This window comes from Hylobates moloch, unplaced genomic scaffold, assembly GCF_009828535.3.
Source record: "Hylobates moloch isolate HMO894 unplaced genomic scaffold, HMol_V3 SCAFFOLD_19, whole genome shotgun sequence".
Taxonomy (NCBI): domain Eukaryota; kingdom Metazoa; phylum Chordata; class Mammalia; order Primates; family Hylobatidae; genus Hylobates; species Hylobates moloch.
In genome coordinates, this window is record NW_026652294.1 from 63,024,561 (window position 1) to 63,043,430 (window position 18,870).

The following is an 18,870-nucleotide window of genomic DNA, read 5'->3' on the forward strand; positions in this document are numbered from 1 at the left end:
TGTCCTTCCAGATTCTACAGAAGAGGTGAATGGGAAGAAAAGCACTGCACAAAGACCAAAGGTTTGGAAAAGCTGTGGTTTCATTGGTATTTTCAATACTGACATACACAACAAATACAGAATTTCCACTGTCAACTACCAGCTTTTACTCTTAAAAAAATTAAGTGGCGGTGAAGCCAAGATGGCCAAATAGGAACAACTCCAGTCTACAGCTCCCAGCGTGACCGACACAGAAGACAAATGATTTCTGCATTTCCAACTGAGGTACCAGGTTCATCCCACTGGGGAGTGTCAGACAGTGGCTGCAGGACAGTGGGTGTAGTGCACCGAGCGTGAGCCAAAGCAGGGTAAGGCATCGCCTCACCCAGGAAACACAAGGGGTCAGGGAATTCCCTTTCCTAGCAAAGGAAAGGGGTGACAGACAGCACCTGTAAATCAGCTCACTCCCACCCTAATACTGCACTTTTCCAATGGTCTTAGCAAACAGCACACCAGGAGATTGTATCCTGCACCTGGCTCGGAGGGTCCTACGCCCACAGAGCCTTGCTCATGGCTAGCACAGCAGTCTGAGATCAAACTGCAAGGCGGTAGCGAGGCTAGGGGAGGGGCGCACACCACTGCAGAGGCTTGAGTAGGTAAACAAAGCAGCAGGGAAGCTCAAACTGGGTGGAGCCCACCACAGCTCAAGGAGACCTGCCTGCCTCTGTAGACTCCACCTCTGGGGGTAGGGCATAGCCAAACAAAAGGCAGCAGAAACCTCTGCAGACTTAAATGTCCCTGTCTGACAGCTTTGAAGAGAGTAGTGGTTCTCCCAGCACGCAGCTGGAGATGTGAGAACGGACAAACTGCCTCCTGAAGTGGGTCCCTGACCCCCAAGCAGCCTAACTGGGAGGCACCCCCCAGTAGGGGCAGACTGACACTTCACACAGCCAGGTACTCCTCTAAGACAAAACTTCCAGAGGAACGATCAGGCAGCAACATTGGCTGTTCACCAATATCCACTGTTCTGCAGCCTCCACTGCTGATACTCAGGCAAATAGGGTCTGGAGTGGACTTCCAGCAAACTCCAACAGACCTTCAGCTGAGGGTCCTGACTGTCAGCAGGAAAACTAACAAACAGAAAGGACATTCACACCAAAACCCTAACTGTACGTCACCATCATCAAAGGCCAAAGGTAGATAAAACCACAAAGATGGGGAAAAAACAGAGCAGAAAAACTGGAAACTCTAAAAATCAGAGTGCCTCTTCCCCTCTAAAGGAACGCAGCTCATCACCAGCAACGCAACAAAGCTGGACGGAGAATGATTTGACAAACAGAGAAGAAGGCTTCAGACGATCAAACTACTCCAAGCTAAAGGAGGAAGTTCGAACCCATGGCAAAGAAGTTGAAAAAAGATTAGACGAATGGCTAACTAGAATAACCAATGCAGAGAAGTCCTTAAAGGACCTGATGGAGCTGAAAACCACGGCACGAGAATTATGTGACAAACGCACAAGCTTCAGTAGCCAATTTGATCAACTGGAAGAAAGGGTATCAGTGATGGAAGATCAAATGAATGAAATGAAGCAAGAAGAGAAGTTTAGAGAAAAAAGAGTAAAAAGAAATGAACAAAGTCTCCAAGAAATACGGGACTATGTGAAAAGAACAAATCTACGTTTGACTGGTGTATCTGAAAGTGATGGGGAGAATGGCACCCAGTGGAAAACACTCTGCAGGACATTATACAGGAGAACTTCCCCAATCTAGCAAGGCAGGCCAACATTCAGATTCAGGAAATACAGAGAACGCCACAAAGATACTCCTTGAGAAGAGCAACTCCAAGACACATAATTGTCAGATTCACCAAAGTTGAAATGAAGGAAAAAATGTTAAAGGCAGCCAGAGAGAAAGGTCAGGTTACCCACAAAGGGAAGCCCATCAGACTAACAGCTGGTATCTCGGCAGAAACTCTAGAAGCCAGGAGAGAGTGGGGGCCAATATTCAACATTCTGGAAGAAAAGAATTTTCAACCCAGAATTTCATATCCAGCCAAACTAAGCTTCATAAATAAAGGAGAAATAAAATCCTTTACAGACAAGCAAATGCTGAGAGATTTTGTCACCACCAGGCCTGCCCTAAAAGAGCTCCTGAAGGAAGAACTAAACATGGAAAGGAACAACCGGTACCAGCCACTACAAAAACATGCCAAATTGTAAAGATCATCCAGGCTAGGAAGAAACTGCATCAACTAACAAGCAAAATAACCAGCTAACATCATAATGACAGGATCAAATTCACACATAACAATATTAACCTTAAATGTAAATGGGCTAAATGCTCCAATTAAAAGACACAGACTGGCAAATTGGATAAAGAGTCAAGACCCATCAGTGTGCTGTATTCAGGAGACCCCTCTCACGTGCACAGACACACATAGGCACAAAATAAAGGGATGGAGGAAGATCCACCAAGCAAATGGAAAACAAAAAAAGGCAGGAGTTGCAATCCTAGTCTCTGATAAAACAGACTTTAAACCAACAAAGATCAAAAGAGACAAAGAAGGCCATTACATAATGGTAAAGGGATCAATTCAACAAGAAGAGCTAACTATCCTAAATATACATGCACCCAATACAGGAGCAGCCAGATTCATAAAGCAAGTCCTTAGAGACATACAAAGAGACTTAGACTCCCATACAATAATAATGGGACACTTTAACACCCTACTGTCAACATTAGACAGATCAACGAGACAGAAAGTTCACAAGGATATCCAGGAATTGAACTCAGCTCTGCACCAAGCAGACCTAATAGACAGCTACAGAACTCTCCACCACAAATCAACAGAATATACATTATTTTCAGCACCACACCACACCTATTCCAAAATTGACCACAGAGTTAGAAGTAAAGCACTCCTCAGCAAATGTAAAAGAAAAGAAATTATAACAAACTATCTCTCAGACCACAGTGCAATCAAACTAGAACTCAGGTTAAGAAACTCACTCAAAACTGCTCAACTATATGGAAACTGAACAACCTGCTCCTGAATGACTACTGGGTACATAACGAAATAAAGGCAGAAATAAAGATGTTCTTCGAAACCAACGAGAACAAAGACACAACATACCAGAATCTCTGGGACACATTCAAAGCAGTGTGTAGAGGGAAATTTATAGCACTAAATGCCCACAAGAGAAAGCAGGAAAGATCCAAAATTGACACCCTAACATCACAATTAAAAGAACTAGAAAAGCCAGAGCAAACACATTCAAAAGCAAGCAGAAGGCAAGAAATAACTAAGATCAGAGCGGAACTGAAGGAGATACAGACACAAAAAATCCTTCAAAAAATCCATGAATCCAGGAGCTGGTTTTTTGAAAAGATCAACAAAATTGATAGACCGCTAGCAAGACTAATAAAGAAGAAAAGAGAGAAGAATCAAATAGACACAATAAAAAATGATAAAGGGGATATCACCACCGATCCCACAGAAACACAAACTACCATCAGACAATACTATAAACACCTCTACGCAAATAAACTAGAAAATCTAGAAGAAATGGATAAATTCCTCGACATGTACACCCTCCAAAGACTAAATCAGGAAAAAGTTGAATCTCTGACTAGACCAATAACAGGCTCTGAAATTGAGGCAATAATTAATAGCTTACCAACCAAAAAAACTCCAGGACCAGATGGATTCACAGCTGAATTCTACCAGAGGTACAAGGAGGAGCTGGTACCATTCCTTCTGAAACTATTCCAATCAATAGAAAAAGAGGGAATCCTCCTTAACTCATTTTATGAGGCCAGCATCATCCTGATACAAAAGCCTAGCAGAGACACAACAAAAAAAGAGAATCTCAAAAAAAAAAAAAAAAAAAAAAAAAAAAAAAAAAAAGAGAATTTTAGACCAATATCCCTGATGAACATCAATGCAAAAATCCTCAATAAAATACTGGCAAACTGAATCCAGCGGCACACCAAAAAGCTTATCCACCATGATCAAGTGGGATTGATCCCTGTGATGCAAGGCTGGTTCAATATATGCAAATCAATAAACGTAATCCATCACATAAACAGAACCAATGACAAAAACCACATATTATCTCAATAGATGCAGAAAAGGCCTTTGACAAAATTCAACAACTCTTCATGCTAAAAACTCTGAATAAATTAGGTATTGATGGGACATATCTCAAAATAATAAGAGCTCTTTATAACAAACACACAGCCAATATCATACTGAATGGACAAAAACTGGAAGCATTCCCTTTGAAAACTGGCACAAGACAGGGATGCCCCCTCTCACCACTCCCATTCAACATAGTGTTGGAAGTTGTGGCCAGGGCAATCAGGCAGGAGAAAGAAATAAAGGGTATTCAATTAGGAAAAGAGGAAGTCAAATTGTCCCTGTTTGCAGATGACATGATTGTATATCTAGAAAACCCCATTGTCTCAGCCCAAAATCCCCTTAAGCTGATAAGCAACTTCAGCAAACTCTCAGGATGCAAAATCAATGTGCAAAAATCACAAGCATTCTTATACACCAATAACAGACAGAGAGCCAAATCATGAATGAACTCCCATTCACAATTGCTTCAAAGAGAATAAAATACCTAGGAATCCAACTTACAAGGGACGTGAAGGACCTCTTCAAGGAGAACTACAAACCACTGCTCAATGAAATAAAAGAGGATACAAACAAATGGAAGAACATTCCATGCTCATGGGTAGGAAGAATCAATATCGTGAAAATGGCCATACTGCCCAAGGTAATTTATAGATTCAATGCCATCCCCATCAAGCTACCAATGACTTTCTTCACAGAATTGGAAAAAACTACTTTCAAGTTCATATGGAACCAAAAAAGAGCCCACACTGCCAAGTCAATCCTAAGCAAAAAGAACAAAGCTGGAGGCATCACGCTACCTGACTTCAAGGCTACAGTAAACAAAACAGCATGATACTGGTACCAAAATAGAGATATAGACCAATAGAACAGAACAGAGGCCTCTGAAATAATGCCGCATATCTACAACTATCTGATCTTTGACAAACCTGACAAAAACAAGCAATGGGGAAAGGATTCCCTATTTAATAAATGGTGCTGGGAAAACTGGCTAGCCATATGTAGAAAGCTGAAACTGGATCCCTTCCTTACACCTTATACAAAAATTGATTCAAGATGGATTAAAGACTTAAATGTTAGACCTGAAACCATAAAAACCCTAGAAGAAAATCTAGGCAATACCATTCAGGACATAGGCATGGGCAAGGACCTCATGTCTAAAGCACCAAAAGCAATGGCAACAAAAGCCAAAATTGACAAATGGGATCTCATTAAACTAAAGAGCTTCTGCACAGCAAAAGAAACTACCATCAGAATGAACAGGCAACCTACAGAATGAGAGAAAATTTTTGCAATCTACTTATCTGACAAAGGGCTAATACCCAGAATCTACAATAAACTCAAACAAATTTACAAGAAAAAAACAAACAACCCCATCAACAAGTGGGCAAAGGAGATGAACAAACACTTCTCAAAAGGACATTTATGCAGCCAAAAGACACACGAAAAAATGCTCATCATCACTGGCCATCAGAGAAAGGCAAATCAAAACCATAGTGAGACACTCATCTCACACCAGTTAGAATGGCAACCATTAAAAAGTCAGGAAACAACAGGTGCTGGAAAGGATGTGGAGAAATAGGAACACTTTTACACTGTTGGTGAGACTGTACACTAGTTCAACCATTGTGGAAGTCAGTGTGGCGATTCCTCAGGGATCTAGCACTAGAAATTCCATTTGACCCAGCCATCCCATTACTGGGTAAATACCCAAAGGATTATAAATCATGCTGCTATAAAGACACATGCACACGTATGTTTATTGCTGCACTATTCACAATAGCAAAGAGTTGGAACCAACCCAAATGTCCAACAATGATAGACTGGATTAAGAAAATGTGGCACATATACACCATGGAATACTATGCAGCCATAAAAAATGATGAGTTCATGTCCTTTATAGGGACATGGATGAAGCTGGAAACCATCATTCTCAGCAAACTATCGCAAGTACAAAAAACCAAACACCGCATGTTCTCACTCATAGGTGGGAATTGAACAATGAGAACACATGGACACAGGAAGGGGAACATCACACACTGGGGACTGTTATGGGGTGGGGGGAGGGGGGAGGGATAGCATTAGGATATATACCTAATGCTAAATGAGTTAACGGATGCAGCACACCAACATGGCACATGTATACATATGTAACAAACCTGCACGTTGTGCACATGTACCCTAAAACTTAAAGTATAATAAAAAAAATTAAGTGGCTTTTATTCTCTGCATATTTTTGGTCAACTTCTGTGTTGCAAAGTTGTTTGTGACACACAATTACTCCAAAATGTATTATATGTGGATATTTTTCATTCTTGTGAAAAATGCATATCTTTGACATCTATATAAAGGTTATTTCAATTTGTCATTCTGTGTAGAAAAAATACATGAAACACATTGTTTTATGTTTTTTTGTGTTTTAGTTATGTGTTTTATGTTTTATGTGTTTCTAGTTATCACAAAATAACTAGAAGAAGTGATGAAAATGTATTTGAAGTTTTAAGTTAGTTGATTCATGGGTTTTTTTCTTAAAGAGGATTACCTTCACAAATTTCCTTTAAAACACACAATAACACACTAGTTTGAGTTTCTCCTACCTCTCCTTCAAAATAAATACATATAATCTCCTGAAAAAATGCAAAGTACACTGGAGTGAGAATCCAGAGACCTGCAGCCTTTTCCCAGATTAATCATTCAGTCTATAACCTAAGTCAGTAACTTCCGAATCTCCATCTGCTCATGTATAAAGGGGATTAGATGTAATCAGTAATTTTCAAATTGGACTATAGAAGCCTCCGGGATTCTGCGTGTTTCAGGGGTGGAGGAACAGATGATAATTAAGAATTTGTACTTCTTAAAAGGAGTTCAAAAATTACTACACTATATGATTTGTAAGGATTCTTTAACATCCAGAATCCTCTTATTCTATTACTTTATCCTATTCAAAACAGCTATTAGTCTCAAATTTTAAATTGGAAAAATAAAATACCAAATATATATACATCCTTCTTAAAAATCACATAAGGTATGCAATGGAAATCACTGAGCTCTAAACACTAATGGTATCTGTTGGTAACAGTTGCCTTATTGTCATTTAACAGCAAATGAAATGTAGCCTTCCAGAATCAAAACTAGACATTATTTTCCCTTTGAGCGAGCCAATTATCCCACTAATGTAATTTTGAATATCATAAGCATTAAAAATATATATTTAAGGAACTGAATTATTATTTTTAAAATACCTGTACTATAAATTGTAATTCTCTTCTTTCTGCTTCCCATTGTTCTTCTTGTAATCTAAACTCCTCCAATGCTGTCTCCCTGATATGAGACTCCATCTCATTCTTCTCCTGTTGATGTTTTTCCAATGCTTCCTTTATATAAATAAAATCGTGCTTTACTATTAGATCAATAAAATTTATCTTTCTTCCTTCATCCCCAGTTTAAATGTACAAAGAGGCTCTTCTTACCTATAGATGTTAAAACTCATCATAATTCATGTTAAAATCATTAATAAAACTATAATTTGATCAACAGAATGTAGATCTGAGTAAGAAACTATGTTTGTTTAAACAACAGATTATACCTTGTTTATATAGGCATATATTTACCTATTACCTATATATAAGTATATACAAGCAACAGGCTGTATATACCTGTTTATTATATAGGGATATATTTGATCCAATTTTTCTGAAAAATGTAAATTCAGAGGTCTGAACAAAATATCAATATATGATATCATATGATAGATATAAACAAAGTAGATTCCATTTAATATGGAAATCGCTACCTGTGATCAAAATGTTTGGATTATCCCTGATAATTTATACATAAATTTGACACAGAACAATGTATTTCCGAAAAGGAAAAAGGGGCAAAGAAAAGAATTCTGTGCAACAAATTAGGATAAGGAAACTCTAGAATGTCAAAAATTTGAAAAGCAAAGAACAAAAAATTTAAGTATGGACTTCAATTTCTAGTTCTATAGATAAACAATACTTGAAAAAATGCATTTCCTTTTGGGTTTTCTGAGGTGTACCGCAAGATCTAATTTGGTTTAATATCTTAAAAACATAAAATGCAATTTGCTGAGAAGCCCAATTTTCTAACTATAGGGTTTAAAATTAAGTTCCCATTAACAGAAGAAAGTTTATGGTTTACATGCGAGAGAAAGAAAGCCTCTCATGTCCACATAATGGTAGCATGGATCTGTACAACAAATATTACCCTCCTAACTTATAGAAAGAAAGCTTTCACAAAGAGCCTTGAGGCTTTTTTTTCCCCCAAGGGCTAAATAGTGACTCAGATTCAACTCCAAACTGTCCCAAGGGTCTCTGTGCAGATTAGTTTAAAGCCAATAGCCTAAAATCAAAGCACAATTCTCCTAAGTAGCTAACTGAGATCAGATCATAATCTTCTACCTTCAGGTGCAAGCTGATTGGCTGAAGAAATACTGCCACCATCACCCTCCTCTCCACATAACTCCAAAACATTTTATGTGGGGAAGGTTATACAGGCCCATCCAAGGACTTGTAATATCAGCTACCACCGAAACCTCCCCCATTCACACACTAATGGAGGCCTTCTGCATGCCAGCTACTGTTCCAGGGTCTAAGAATACGGTAGTAAACAAAAGAAACAAACTATGACTACTGATGTGGAAGAAATCAAAAGTAAATTTGCTGACAATGACAACATCTGGGAACGACGGTACGAAAACTTTTACAGTTTGTAAATGCTTTTGTGTAATTAATTTTTAGTAAAGACACATTTCCAGAATTCAAAAAAGCCATTTACACCAATGGTAAAGGTAGAACATTTTTATCACCGTTTTTTTTTCTTTGTTTTTTGCTTTTTTGGGGGGAGACAGGGTCTCACTATATTGCTCAGGCTGGAGTACAGTGGCTATTCATAGGCCCAATCATGGTACATTGTGGCCTCAAACTCCTGGCCTCAAGTGATCCTCCCACCTCAACCTCCCTACTAACTGGAACTACAGGCATGCACCACCATACCTGGCTTTGTCATGTAATTTTCTTTTCATTTAAATTGTTACTTCAAAAAAAATAGCAAATATAGACAACTCAAAATCTACCTTTTAAGTCACTGGCAACTACAACGTTATACCACTTTTACTTTAGGGAGTAAAAAGGGAACAAAAAATAAGGGAATAAATAGCTCACAATTTTAGGAGAAGTTAAATATGTTACATATCACGTCTATACAGAACATGCTCTACATAGATAATGAAGCTTATATCAAACATACAAATATTTTTCTATATTTATTGTATATTCAGACCAAAATCCAGGGCCCATATTTCTAAAATTCCAAATTTTCATATTGCTAAACAAAAAGAGCTGTAGATTCTTACCGTCTTACAATATGCCCATATAAGTGCTTTGTGGCTTTTAACATTTTGATTAGCGACCGCAAACCGTTTTTCACCCCAAAAAGTATACCTATTAATATACTCCAAAAGAGACCAGCAAATATGCCCCTAAAAAAGAAAAAATGGGAGGGAGGAAGGAAGGAGGAAGGAAAAAGGAAGGAAGGAAATCCAGGATAACTTCAAGTAATGTACAACATATCTCAGTGAATATTACGTATCGGAAAATTCCTTTATAAAAACTATTTTACCTGTAGAGTTTTCTCTAGTCTGCTTTTTTCTTTCATAAGTAAATCATATTCTCGATTGCAATTTTGGATCATATTGTCTCTTTCCTCCAAATCATGTTCAAATCTTCTGCATTCTTCTTTCCATTTTTGCTGAGAAGTCTGAAGTGCTTTCTCAGTCTCATTTGTCTTTGCTTGAAGTTCTGAATTCTGTGCTATTAAGAATAGAATAATAGGTACATTTACAACCATGAATTAAATAACAAGGAGCCCCAAAACCTAGGCATTGGAGTTGACATCATTTACAGCATGATCTTAGGATAAAACATTTAACCTTTCCATTACAGTAAACTCCTGAAAACCTTTCCAGTCCAGTAAACTCTCGAAAAGCTCACAGTCTCTAAACCAATCTATTCTATAATTTTCAATCTCTTCTTCCCCTTCAGACAATGATGATTTTGCTATGAAATAGTGTGACATATTTCTGAAGGCATATCCAAGTTTACCTGCACTTCTAGCACCAGCTGCAACTCTATTGGGTTTTGTCCTATTCAAGAAAACTAACCAGCTGAGTGTGGTGGTGCACACCTGTAATCCCAGCTACTCTGGAGGCTGAGGTGGGAGGATCACTGGAGCCTAGAAGTTCAAGACCAGCCTGAGCAACATAGGGAGACCTCCTCTCAGATTTAAGAAAGAAAGAGAGAAAGAGAGAAAGAGAGAAAGAGAGAAAGAAAGAAAGAAAGAAAGAAAGAAAGAAAGAAAGAAAGAAAGAAAGAAAGAAAGAAAGAAAAGAAGAAGAAAGAAAAATCAATTTTTAAGACTGTGATATATAGGGCAAGTTTTTAAAAACAGTAGATTACAAATTTTTATATTTGACTATTGACAACAAACTAGTTGTAACACATCTTACACAAGTGTCACAAAGCTGAGGCTGGAAACCACTACCCCAACCCTTAGAACTGTAGCTATTTACTTTGCCAGATTTAGGTGCAACTCACCTCCTACCCTATTACCTCAACAATAACCAACACCTATCAACACACTAACACTGCTGCTCTGTTTCAGCATCTAGAAAAGAAGGAAATGCTTCCAGGTCTGCCTGCATCACCTGCCACCTTATTAAACCTCCTTGATTCTCTGATTCTCACTAGGAATAAGAATGTCCCTAGTTAAGTTTTTATGAAGATAAAATGAGGAAATGTTTATAAAAACACGTGTTAAAAGATGCCACAGCTATAATAGCAGTATTTCTAAATTATATTTCTTTGCATTTTTAATCATAAATTCAAAACATTCAAAATACAAAGGTATAAAAGGTACAAAAGGAATTACATTAAAAGTCCCCCTCCCATTCAGCTGCCATCTCCAGAAGATATTCTTCCATGGTCTCTCATCCAGCATTGCTGGATAGTAGTTTGAGGCCATTTTGACTCCTGATCCTTTGCATTTGACCTATTTTTCTTTTCTCGTGAAAGCTTTAGAATCTTCTGTGTCTTTATTTTTCTGAAATTTCATAATGTTATGCCTGCAGTAGGTCTACTTCTTCCCATAACGGTAAATATTCAATAGACTCTTTCAATCTGGCAATTCATGTCCTTCAGTTCTGAGATGTTATCTTGAGTTATTTTCATTGATGATTTATCATACATTTCTGTTTTCTCTCTTACGTCTTTCACTATTCCCTATTATTCAAATTGGTCCTCAAATTTTTTTCATCTCTTCTCTCCTATTTTTCTACCTCTGTCTTTTTAATTCTAATTTCCGGGAGGTTTCTTCCATCTTCATCTTCCAGTGCTTCTAGGGACATTTTTCATTCCTGCCTTCATATTTTTAATTTGTTAATTTTTTCAAGCCAAACTGTCTCCAACTTTATTAATTATATTTTTCACAAACAAAAATGGTATTGTAGGCAGGTATTTCAGTTAACAGTATGCAACTTTCAAACCCCCTTCTTCAAAGGACTACCAAAATCAGAAAGCCACTATAAACCCAATGAAGTCCTGATTTGATGTTCTGAACAGGGAGTTTAGAGTGGAGTTGACATTCCACATTAACATGTTGTTTCACAACTTTTCAGAAGCCGACTCTGACTTTTAGGAAGTGAAATGAAAATGGCAGGTTTTATCTAAAGATCTACAATCTAGAAACAGAAGTGCTGCCATTTTGAGGTGTGCCACCTCAGTGGTGTCATTGGGAAGTCCAGATTGCCTGATACACTGGCAACCAACTACTGGGAGCCAAGAGATGTCTGGGCTTAAGGGAGTTAAGTTTATGCTGAGGGTGGAAGGGAGAAGAGGACATAAAAACAAATTTGTTTTTCCACACCACAAGGTGTTTGTGCCAAGGTGGCTATATGCGTCAATATCAGGGAATCTCTCTGCCTAGGAGCCAAGAAGAAGTCTCTCAAAACTAGAAGGGAAAGGTGTTTTCTCCCCATCAATCCACTTCAGAGACATTCTAGTAGTAACACATGTCCCTTCCCCAAAAAACAACGACGTTTTCTGTGGGGCAACAACATAGCTTTAAAAAAAAAAACACAGGTGGTCGCGGTGGCTCACGCCTGTAATCCTAGCACTTTCGGAGGCCGAGGTGGGCGGATCACAAGGTCAGGAGATCGAGACCATCCTGGCTAACACGGTGAAACTCCGTCTCTACTAAAAAAAAAATACAAAAAATTAGCCAGGCATGGTGGTGGGTGCCTGTAGTCCCAGCTACTCGGGAGGCTGAGGCAGGAGAATGACGTGAACCCGAGGTGGAGCTTGCAGTGAGCCGAGGTCATGCCACTGCACTCCAGCCTGGGTGACAGAGTGAGACTCTGTCTCAAAAAAAAAAAAAAAACAAAGTCTGCATTTTCATAAAACTTGGTTGAAAAATATTTCAAACTGTGTAGTCACCAAAAGTACACAGTTATCAAAAATGCACACATTTCACTTGGTGTCTCCAGCACCCTGAGCTTCCTGTGCCTGGTCTGTTTTGGCATCTCCATTTCTTGCAGGATTCTTTCCCTCCTTGTAAGCGTCAGCTTTTCCCTTTGGGTACCTTTTCTCCCTTCTTTGCAGGGGCAAAGAAGGCTTTTTGGGCTTGCGCTCTGGCTTTGAAGGAGCAGGTTTAGCAGACAACCTTGCGGATCTTCTCTGTAGTTTGGCTTTATCTCCTGTAGCATCCCCTTCAGGCTTTCTCTTGGGCATGGTGGTGATGCTAGTAAGACGTAGCACCAGATGCAGGGATGCAATGGCATGTGGGCTTTGGTCAGTCCGGGCGTCCTCCTTGCCTCTTCTTCACACTGCTTCCATATTTGTAACTTCTTTGAGACAGAGTCTCACTCTGTCACCCAGGCTGGAGTACAGTGGTGCATTCTCACTGCAACCTCTGCCGCCCAGGTTCAAGCGATTCTCCTGCCTCAGCCTTCCGAGTAGCTGGGATTACAGGCAATTGCCACCACGCCTGGCTAATTTTTGTATTTTTAGTAGAGACAGGGTTTCCCCATATCGGTCAGGCTAGTCTTGAACTTCTGACCTCGTGATCCACCCGCCTCGGCCTCCCAAAGTGCTGGGATTACAGGCGTGAGTCACCGCGCCTGGCCTCATATTTTTAATTTCTAAGAGATTTCATCTTTTATAACATCTGGTTCTTAGTTCGTAGATGAAATATATTCTTTCCGATCTGAGGAAATTAATGCTACTTGTTTTAAATGTTCTCCCTGCAGAGCCTCTGTTTCTTCAAAGTTGATTTCTTCTCTCCATTTTAGAGGGTTTCCTCATATATCTGGTAACTCTTGGTTGTCTACTCTCATTAAAAGTGAGAAACTATAAATGTAATACAGTTTATACACTAATATACCCACCACCTAGAATCTGAGCTTCAAGGTGGAAGTTCACAACTTTAGTCTTCACTGGAGAAGGATCTGGATGGCTCATTTACTGGGAAACCTCCAACATCAGTATCACTAGGTTCTTCCTCCTGGCTTTGTATTAGTCTGTTTTTTTGATAAAGACATACCTGAGACTGGGCAATTTACAAAAGAAAGGTTTATTGGACTTACAATTTCACATGGCTGGGGAGGCCTCACAATCATGGCGGAAGGCAAGGAGAAGCAAGTCATATCTTACGTGCATGGCAGAAGGCAAAAAGAGAGCTTGTGTAGAGAAACTCCCATTTTTAAAACCATCAGATCTCATGAGACCCATATCACAAGAACAGCACGGGAAAGACCCACACCAATGATTCAATCATCTCCCACTGGGTCCCTCCCATAACACATGGGAATTATGAGAGCTACAAGATGTGATTTGGGAGGGGACACAGAGCCAAACTATATCAGCTTGGTCAGGTGACACACAAAAGAGTCCTCCAACATCCGGCATAGAGTGTAGAAATCCAGGTGTTGCCAGGCGCGGTGGCTCACGCTTGTAATCCCAGCACTTTGGGAGGCCGAGGCGGGCGGATCATGAGGTCAGGAGATCGAGACCACGGTGAAACCCCGTCTCTACTAAAAATATTAAAAAAATTAGCCGGGCGTGGTGGTGGGCGCCTGTAGTCCCAGCTACTTGGAGAGGCTGAGGCAGGAGAATGGCGTGAACCCGGGAGGCAGAGCTTGCAGTGAGCCGAGATCGCGCCACTGCACTCCAGCCTGGGTGACAGAGTGAGACTCCGTCTCAAAAAAAAAAAAAAAATCCAGGTGTTAGCTTTTGGGGAAGTCAATATATAAAGGGAGCTGGAGGCTGAGCATGGTGGCTCACACGTGTAATCTCAGCATTTTGGGAGGCCAAGCTTGGAGGATTGCTTGTGGCCAAGGGTTTGACACCAGCCTGGTCAACATGGCAAGACCTAGTCTCTACAAAAAAAAAATTTATTTTAATTAGTCACGTGTGGTGGCATACACCTATAGACCTAGCTACTCAGGAAACTGAGGTGGGAGGATGGCTTAAGCCCAGGAGTTCAAGGCTGCACTGAGCTATGACCACACCACTGCCCTCCAGCCTGGGCAACAAAGTGATGCTCCGTCTCTAAAAATAATAATAATAATAAACTAATTAATTAAAGGGAAGCTGGAAGGAATGGCTCCTCAATATCCAGCATTCAGAATCTTCCCGGTTTTGCCAGTCAAAAGACTGTTTCACCATCTCCAGGGATTAGACCTCCTGACTTCCACTAGCAATTCTTAAGTAATCCCAGAGTAGCATGCTCTTGGAAGGAAATCTAAGGACCTATCTGCCTCTCAAACAGCTTTCATCTAACCCTCCTTATTTTACTCACTACTGCTACTCCCATACATAATTCCAATGGTATCTGGTGCTTCCAGTTTATAAGCCTTTTGACTAAGAATTTCTCTTTCAGTTTTCCCCATTCCTGACTTAGGATTTTAATGTCTCTCTAACTCAGTTATTCATCATCCATTTACTTTCCAGCTTCCAAAATTTTCTCTTGTCACACCCCCTATTCTCTCCATTTTTATGGGATTATCTCATAACTGCATTAGGCTTTTTACACTACCCTCAACATTTCATTACAAAAATCTTAAAAACACAGAAAGTTGAAAGTATTGTGCAGTGAACATCCATATATCCACAACCTGGACTCTAGGATTGTTAACATTTTGCTATATTTGCTTTATCAGATATTCATCCATTCTTCAATGCATGCATTCATTTATCCACCCAGCAGTCCATCATACATTTTATGCATTTCAAAGCAAGTTGCAAACATCAGGACATTTCACTCCTAAATAGTTCAGCATGTATATCATTAATCAGAATTTAATATAGTTTTATTTTTTTACAGATAAAATTTACATCTAGTAGAATGCACAAATCTTTAATGTACTGTTCAAGGAGTTTTTTGTTTTGTTTTTTTGAGACAGGGTCTCACTCTGTCACCCAGGCTAGAGTGCAGTGGTACGATTTCAGCTCACTGCAACCTCTGTCTCCTGGGTTCAAGTGATCCTTCTGCCTCAGCCTCCTGAGTAGCTGAGATTACAGGCGTGCACCACCACGCCTGACTAGTTTTTGTTTTTAGTAGAGACGGGTTTCACTATGTTGGCCAGGATGGTCTTGAACTCCTGGGTTCAAGCGATCCACCTGCCTCCACTTCCCAAAGTGCTGGGATTACAGGTGTGAGCCAATGTTCAAAGAGATTTTATGAATAAATACATTCATGTAATCCAAACACCTATCAAAATGCAGAACATTTCCTTCAACCCAAAAAGTACCCTCATACTCTTTCCCAGTCAAATCCACTGCCAACCCACCCTGCAGAGGCAATCACTGTTTAGATTCTTTTTTTCACCAATGATTAGTTTTTCCTATCCTAGAACTTTATGTTAATGGAACCATATAGGATGTCCTCTTGAGTGTAAAGTTTCTCTCACTAAGCATGTTTTGGAGATTCATTCATGTTACTGCATACGTTATTGGTTGGTTCCTTCTTATTGCTGAGTAGCATTTCATTATATAACACAAATTGTTTCTTCATCCTCTTGTTAATGATTATCTTTTTCCCCAACTTTGGACCACCATGAATGGAGTTGCTATGAAATTCTTTTACAAGTCTATTTTGGACAAATGTTTTTCTTTCTCATGGGGAAATAATAAAGAGTGAAACTGCTGGCTCATAAGATAAATGTATGTTTATTTTAAAAGAAACTGCCAGGTTTTTTTCCAAAGTGGTTGTATCATTTTACACTCCCATTAACAAAAAGTATGAGTCCCTGTTGCTCTATATCCTCACCAATATTTGGTATTGACAATCTTTTCAATTAGAGCCATCTGATAGGTGGTTAATAACATCTACTATGGTTTTCATTTGCATTTCCCTGATAATAAGTGAGGTTACGCATTTTTCCTGTGATTAATAGTCATCTCTCTATCTTACTCTGTAGAATGTCTGTTGAAATTGTTTGACTCTGAGCAAGGAACTTCCCATCTTTCCAAGACTTCACTTTCCTCATAGTTAAATGAAAGTCATGAACTTTCATATCTAGTGCCTTCCAATTCTTATATTCCTAAATTCCAGGTAGTGGTGTAACTATTATTAAACACCAAAGGTAATTACTGGGGCTCAGAACACAATACCCCCAATTATGGTGACTTGGTATGCTGAATATTTTTCACCTGCAGAAGACAGGAGGGCCTCAGAAGGAAGGTTACTCTGACTTCCTGTCTTCTACCCTTCTTTCTCCCCAAAGCAAGACATAAAATCTAGAAAGGTCACCTTTCTGACCTACTACCTCTGAAAGTAGGTCATGGGGCCCTCAGGTGATCTATCACCTGGAAGAAAGAAATGTTACTGAACAAACAGGCTTGCTGGGTTTCCTACTCAGTTTATTACATTGGAACATATCCTTTTGTCCAGTCATATTTCTCCACAACTATCCACTTCTTTCATCAGACTTAACATAAAAATACGGTTTTCCCTGGTTCTTTGCGTCTTCATTTCTGGAGGCTCCCATGTCATCTAAAACTTTGTTAAATAAATTTGTTACGCTTTTCTCTTGTTAACCTGTGTTTTGCTATAGGATTGTCAGTTGTAAACCTTGCATGGGTGAGTAACAGATACTACTTTTTCTTCTCTACACAATCAAAAGTACTTCTGACCAATGTCAATAACCCCAGACAGCTGAACAAAACTAAGGATCTTGGCCAGGAGCGGTGGCTCATGCTTGTAATCCCAGCACTTTGGGAGGCCGAGGTGGGCAGATCACGAGGTCAGGAGATCGAGACCACAGTGAAACCCTATCTCTACTAAAAAATACAAAAAATTAGCCGGGCGTGGTGGCGGGCGCCTGTAGTCCCAGCTACTCGGAGGGGCTGAGGCAGGATAATGGCGTGAACCCGGGAGGCGGAGCTTGCAATGAGCCGAGATTGCGCCACTGCACTCCAGCCTGGGTGACAGAGCGAGACTCCGTCTCAAAAAAAAAAAAAAAAAAAAACTAAGGATCTTAACAGTTACAACAATTATACCTTAACATGCCGGGCGCGGTGGCTCACGCCTGTAATACCAGCACTTTGGGAGGCCGAGGCGGGTGGATCACAAGGTCAGAAGTTCAAGACCAGCCTGGCCAAGATGGTGAAACCCCGTCTCTACTAAAAATACAAAAAAATTAGCCGGGCGTGGTGGTGGGTACCTGTAATCCCAGCCACTCGGGAGGCTGAGGCAGAGAATTGCTTGAACCCAGGAGGTGGAGGTTGCAGTGAGCCGAGATCGCACCACTGCACTCCAGCCTGGGTGAAAGAGGGAGACTCCACCTCAAAAAAAAAAAAAAAAAAAGAAAAGAAAATTATATCTTAACATTTCTTTAGCCCCATGAAGTTAACAAAGCACTTTCTTTTTTTTTTTTTTTAATCAAGGACAATTTTTTTCACATTTTATTTTTTATTTCACTAGTTTGGGGAAAAGATGGTGTTCAGCTGCAGGCAAAAGTTCATTAGTAGTGATTTCTGAGATTCTGGTGCACTCATCACCCAAGCAGTGTACGCTGTAACCAATGTGTAGTCTTTTATCCCTCACCCCCATCCCGTCCTTTCCCCAGAGTCCCCAAAGTCCATTATATCATTCTCATGCCTTTGCATCCTCATAGCTTAGCTCCCACTTATAAGTGGTTTTCTATTCCTGAGTTACTTCACTTAGAATAATAGCCTCCAACTCCATCTAGGTTGCTGCAAATGCCACTATTTCGTTCTTTTTGTGGCTCAGTAGTATTCCTTGGTGTATATATACCACATTTTCTTTCTTTTTTTTTTTTTGAGATGGAGTCTCACTGTCACCAGACTGGACTACAGTGGCGCGATCTTGGCTCACTGCAACCTCTCCCTCCTGGGTTCAAGCTATTCTCCTGCCTCAGCCTCCCAAGTAGCTGGGACTACAGGCGTGCACCACCACACGCAGGTAATTTTTGTATTTTTAGTAGAGACGGGGTTCCACCACCTTGGCCAAGATGGTCTCAATCTCTTGACCTGGTGATCTGCCCTCCTCGGCCTCCCAAAGTGCTGGGATTACAGGCGTGAGCCACCGCGCCCAGCCTATACCACATTTTCTTTATCCACTCATTGGTTGATGGGCTTCTAGGCTGGTTCCACATTTTTGCAATTGTGAATTGTGCTGCTGTAAACATGCGTGTGCATGTGTCTTTTTCATATA

At 40.0% G+C, this 18,870-nt stretch overlaps 2 protein-coding genes across 9 annotated transcripts in view; both read right to left on the bottom strand.

Annotated features, from left to right (window-relative positions):
• CCDC171 (coiled-coil domain containing 171) overlaps nt 1-18,870 on the bottom strand; it is a 443,161-nt gene that overhangs the window by 391,483 nt on the left and 32,808 nt on the right. For 7 of the 8 annotated variants that reach the window (XR_009210997.1, XR_009210996.1, XM_058431102.1 and 4 more), the window contains one exon: nt 9,760-9,950. Coding sequence is in view for 6 of the 8 variants with exons in the window: in XM_058431102.1 (XP_058287085.1) it covers nt 9,760-9,950 (191 nt within the window). In the remaining 2 variants the exon portion in view is untranslated. Of the gene's footprint in view, nt 1-7,358; nt 7,491-9,759; nt 9,951-18,870 lie in introns of all 8 variants that reach the window. The other variant, XM_058431106.1, reaches the window with a different exon arrangement.
• LOC116458316 (non-histone chromosomal protein HMG-17-like) lies at nt 12,663-12,923 on the bottom strand. Its single transcript, XM_032753874.1, has one exon. It carries the CDS (start codon nt 12,921-12,923, stop codon nt 12,663-12,665), a length of 261 nt encoding a protein of 86 aa, XP_032609765.1.